At 45.3% G+C, this 3762-nt stretch overlaps 1 protein-coding gene across 2 annotated transcripts in view; it reads left to right on the top strand.

The window, feature by feature from the left end:
• Positions 1-1144, top strand: part of SEC11A (SEC11 homolog A, signal peptidase complex subunit) — a 22376-nt gene extending 21232 nt beyond the window's left edge. For both annotated transcript variants that reach the window (XM_019504560.1, XM_019504559.1), the window contains 2 exons: positions 603-660; positions 812-1144. In XM_019504560.1, the coding sequence (XP_019360105.1) occupies positions 603-660; positions 812-862 (109 nt within the window). In that variant the 3' untranslated portion in view covers positions 863-1144. The remainder of the gene's footprint in view (positions 1-602; positions 661-811) is intronic.
• The last annotated feature ends 2618 nt before the right edge of the window (positions 1145-3762 follow it).

The raw sequence follows: 3762 nt of genomic DNA, 5'->3' as shown, positions 1-3762 counted from the left end.
CCAGACTCCTTCTGGGGGGTGCAGGCCCCCGGATCTGCACACGGGATGACAGCAGGCTGCTGTCCCTCCCCCAGAGCACTGGATTGGAAGGGACCTCAGGGACAGATTGCAGACACTGGCCAGCTACAGATGTCGGTATCGGAGCAGTCCCCCCCCCCCATTTCCCCTTCCCTCTCCTTAGTTTCTGTTTCTCTGCAAGCCCAGCTCTGAAACTCCAAAATGTTTTGGATGGTTTTGTTTTGGAGATGTTTTAGAACCTTCTGTTTCATTTTGGATTCAATGTTTTGGGTGCCAAAACAGGCTGAAATAACTCCAAAATGAAACAGCTGCCAAAATTTCGCACAGTCCTAGAAAACAGCATATTTCAGAGCTTTGCCCTGTCTGCCCAATGAGGAGTAGAAGGAAGTCTTCTTTAGAACAGCTTGGCTAGTTATCACTGCCTGCTGCAGGGTTTCTTGCTCCATCTGCCAAAGCAGCTGGGGCTGGCAACTTGGACATAATCAGGGGGTTGATAGAGGATTCCTAGATGCTTGTTATGTATGTCCAGGGGCAAAACTTAGCGTAAAAATTGTCTTCAGTGAGCAAATTCTTTTCTTCCTTAGATTTGTGCCCTACATTGGAATTGTGACAATCTTAATGAACGACTACCCCAAATTTAAGGTATGTCTGTCCTTTCATTACTCTCCTTGCTGAAAACGGTCTTGTTGGTTTGAGCTCACCTGTATTTAGTGTCTGTTGTGTGCACATTTGTTACTGTTCCTGCAGAATCTGAATGCACATTCTGACTCTCTTCTGCTGGTTTCTTTTGCAGTATGCAGTTCTCTTTTTACTGGGTTTATTTGTGCTGGTCCATCGAGAATAGCCCTGTTGCACTGAAGTTCCTAGCGAAGATGCCATGCCTTTTTGTAACCAAGCATTTTGAGTATATAACAATCTGGTGTGTGTGTGTGTATGTTTGGGGTGGGGAGAAAACGTACATTTCAATGCTTCTTACCATTTTAGGGGGTGGGGGGGTTGTTTTAGGGGGTTTTTTCTGTGTAAGGAAGAATGTTAATCACAGTATTTCCAGTGGTTTGTCACATTTTAGCTTTTTTGTACATCGTTTTTATATTAAAAATCTAAGCCAAAGTGGTCAATGCTTGTATTTTGAAGCTGAGCTTCATTTCGGAAGTGCCTATGCAAGCTTGCTCTCAAAAGTCAAGGCTGTTACTCTGGTGAGTGCAACCTCTTCTGTTCTGTAATCTGGTATATAGCTGGTGACCTGTAAAAGTCCCCCGTCTCTCCCATCCCCCAGAACTGGAATAAAAGGCTTTGTGCACTACCCCAGACACATTCTTAAAAAAAAAAAAAAAAGGCAGTTTCTGAGACCTCATTGGAAGGCCTCACTTGTTCTTTAAATTGGAACGCTTCATTGGAAAGCCCTAGCACTTGTTCTTTAAATACCAGTATGTAAGGAAGTCTTGCAAATTAAATTCTCCTCTCTCTATGTGTTGCAGTAAGATAGCAGCTGTATCTCTTGTTCCTTTTTCAGGGGGCTGGAGTTGGGGGAGAGAGAAACTGTTCATAGCTTTGCCTAATGTTTTATTTTCTTGCATCCTATTGAAATAATGTGTGCTTTGGGAGCCCCAAAGCACTTCAGACAGACGGCATAGCTAGCAGCTACTTCCTCTCTACTGAAATGGAGCCAACCCTGTGGAGAAAGGCAGTGGCTGCTGAACAGTGTCCTTAGTGCTCTGTGACCAAGAAATTGGGATGGACAGGAAGTAGCCATTCAGGGCTGTAGGAGAGAATTGAGGGAAGAGGGGAAACTATGCCCACATCTCAAGGGCAAATTTTCTTCTTGTTGGCCAACATGCTTTGTGATTTGAGTAGTTGGGAATGCTAGAGCCTTGCTCTACAGCTCATCCATAAAGATGATATCTGGAGCTGCACAATGCCCCCTTAACATCATGCTGGGGCTCAGGGTGCAGGACTGACTTGGGCAGTGACAAAGCCCCAGCACCTGTCACTTTCTGTCAGCTTTTTTCCCCCACAGGGTTCTCCGTTTGAGTACTAATCCTCCTCGCACAGGTATGGTGTGAGGTGCTTACCTGTTGTGGTGTGTTGGTTATGTAGTCCCCTACCTTGTGCTCATGTTTTCTTCTCTGGTTGACCCATATGTGTCTTTTGCCTCTACACCGGTGGATCAACATGTGAGGAAGTTCTGCTGCTTCACCAGTTTGCTTCTGCCAGGCTGAGGCCCTGCCTGCCTCTAAGCTGGCAGTTAGCATGAGCTGGGCAACATTGCTGCCTTAGTGTTGTGTGTCCGCTTGCTGCTTCCAACCAGCCTGCTCGTAGCTTGTTCCCCAATCTTGAGCCATCCTGCTAAGATAGATTTATGCATCTGTCAATAGCATTTTCTCCCTGTCCTCTCAGAAATCCAAATCTCTCACATTATTTTAGCAGCTTTTCCTTTGATGATCTTTGAGAGACTGCAGCAAGTCAGACTTTACCAGTTCCTCATTAGAGACCTATGTTATCCAAGGCCCTCATTTCTCATTTTTCACAAAGGTTTCAGCCGCCAGCAGTTAGACAAGTCTCATTTAGATGCAGACCGATGGCATCTGTGCACGCAAGCCTCCTACGGCAAAGGGAAAGAGGAAACAGCAGTGGATTAATGTAACCGTCTTCCTTTGTACATACCTCTCACTAAATCAAGCCTTTTTCATGCACTGCTTCCAGGCAGGTGTAGCACAGCATCTCCTGTTAATGCAAGATGTGGGCAAGCTGTCACCTGGAGCCCAGTGGGATCAGACCTTCCCCCCTAGCGAAGTGTGGTTGGCTGATTTTTTTCCAGAGGTTGGGAACTTAGCTAGCCCTCTGGTAAGATTTTTGTATAGCTCAGTAGAAACGTACTGAAAGCCCCAAGCCTCTTTTGAGCCCCATAGAACCCTGATTGCCCTCCCCATGCTAGGACTTCAGTGCTCTGTAAGCAGTCTTGGATGCATCTTAAGTACATAAATCCAGTAAATCCTCTCAAGTCTGTTTGTTTCCTTGCCAGGATGAAGACAAGCTAATTTTTGAGAGAGCAGGGAACAGAGGAGGTACCCAGAGGCCAAGAGTTGTATATAATACTGATCTTCATATGGGGGCAGGTGACCTTCTCCATGCACTCTGGTTCCTAACGCCAAGTCTTAGGTGCTTGCTTTCTTTTTTTTTTTTCTGTTTGAAGAGAACTACACCCTCATTCTCTGCTTTGCCTTCTGCTGCTGCTGTTGGTACTCATGGGAATGGAGTTGCCATATGTGGTTTTGGCTAAGTGACTGAGCTAAAGCAAGGAGAACATGACATTGAGTGGGACAAACTAGAAAGCTCGTTGCCCTGACAGCAAGGAGGTGGCTGATTTCAAATGGGAACAGGGTAAAGACCTGAGAACCAGACCTGAGCAAATCTTCTTGGTGTTTTTTGGGGCCTCTTCCTCCTTTGGGTTTGAATTTAGCAGCTTCAGGTAGGTTCTTCTGCCCCACATTTTGTAATAATCCTGCATTACCTCCAGGCTGAGCTGTTTTTATGCACAAATTCTTCTTGCCTTATTCTTCCACATGAGCACAAGTTCTTTTAAATTCTGCTAATCAACACAGTGTTTTCATGAGAACCCTGTGAAAGTGTTGATGATGCAGTTCTCTGAGCCCCTCTCACCTTCACGCTTTTTCAGAGGTGCCAGTGCTTGTTACATATTAACTCGGTGACAACACTGGGAACACTTAAAAAAAAAAAAAAAAA

Source organism: Gavialis gangeticus, unplaced genomic scaffold, assembly GCF_001723915.1.
Source record: "Gavialis gangeticus isolate Ggan-Ray unplaced genomic scaffold, GavGan_comp1, whole genome shotgun sequence".
NCBI classification, from domain to species: Eukaryota; Metazoa; Chordata; order Crocodylia; family Gavialidae; genus Gavialis; species Gavialis gangeticus.
This window is presented reverse-complemented; position numbering and strand designations above follow the sequence as displayed.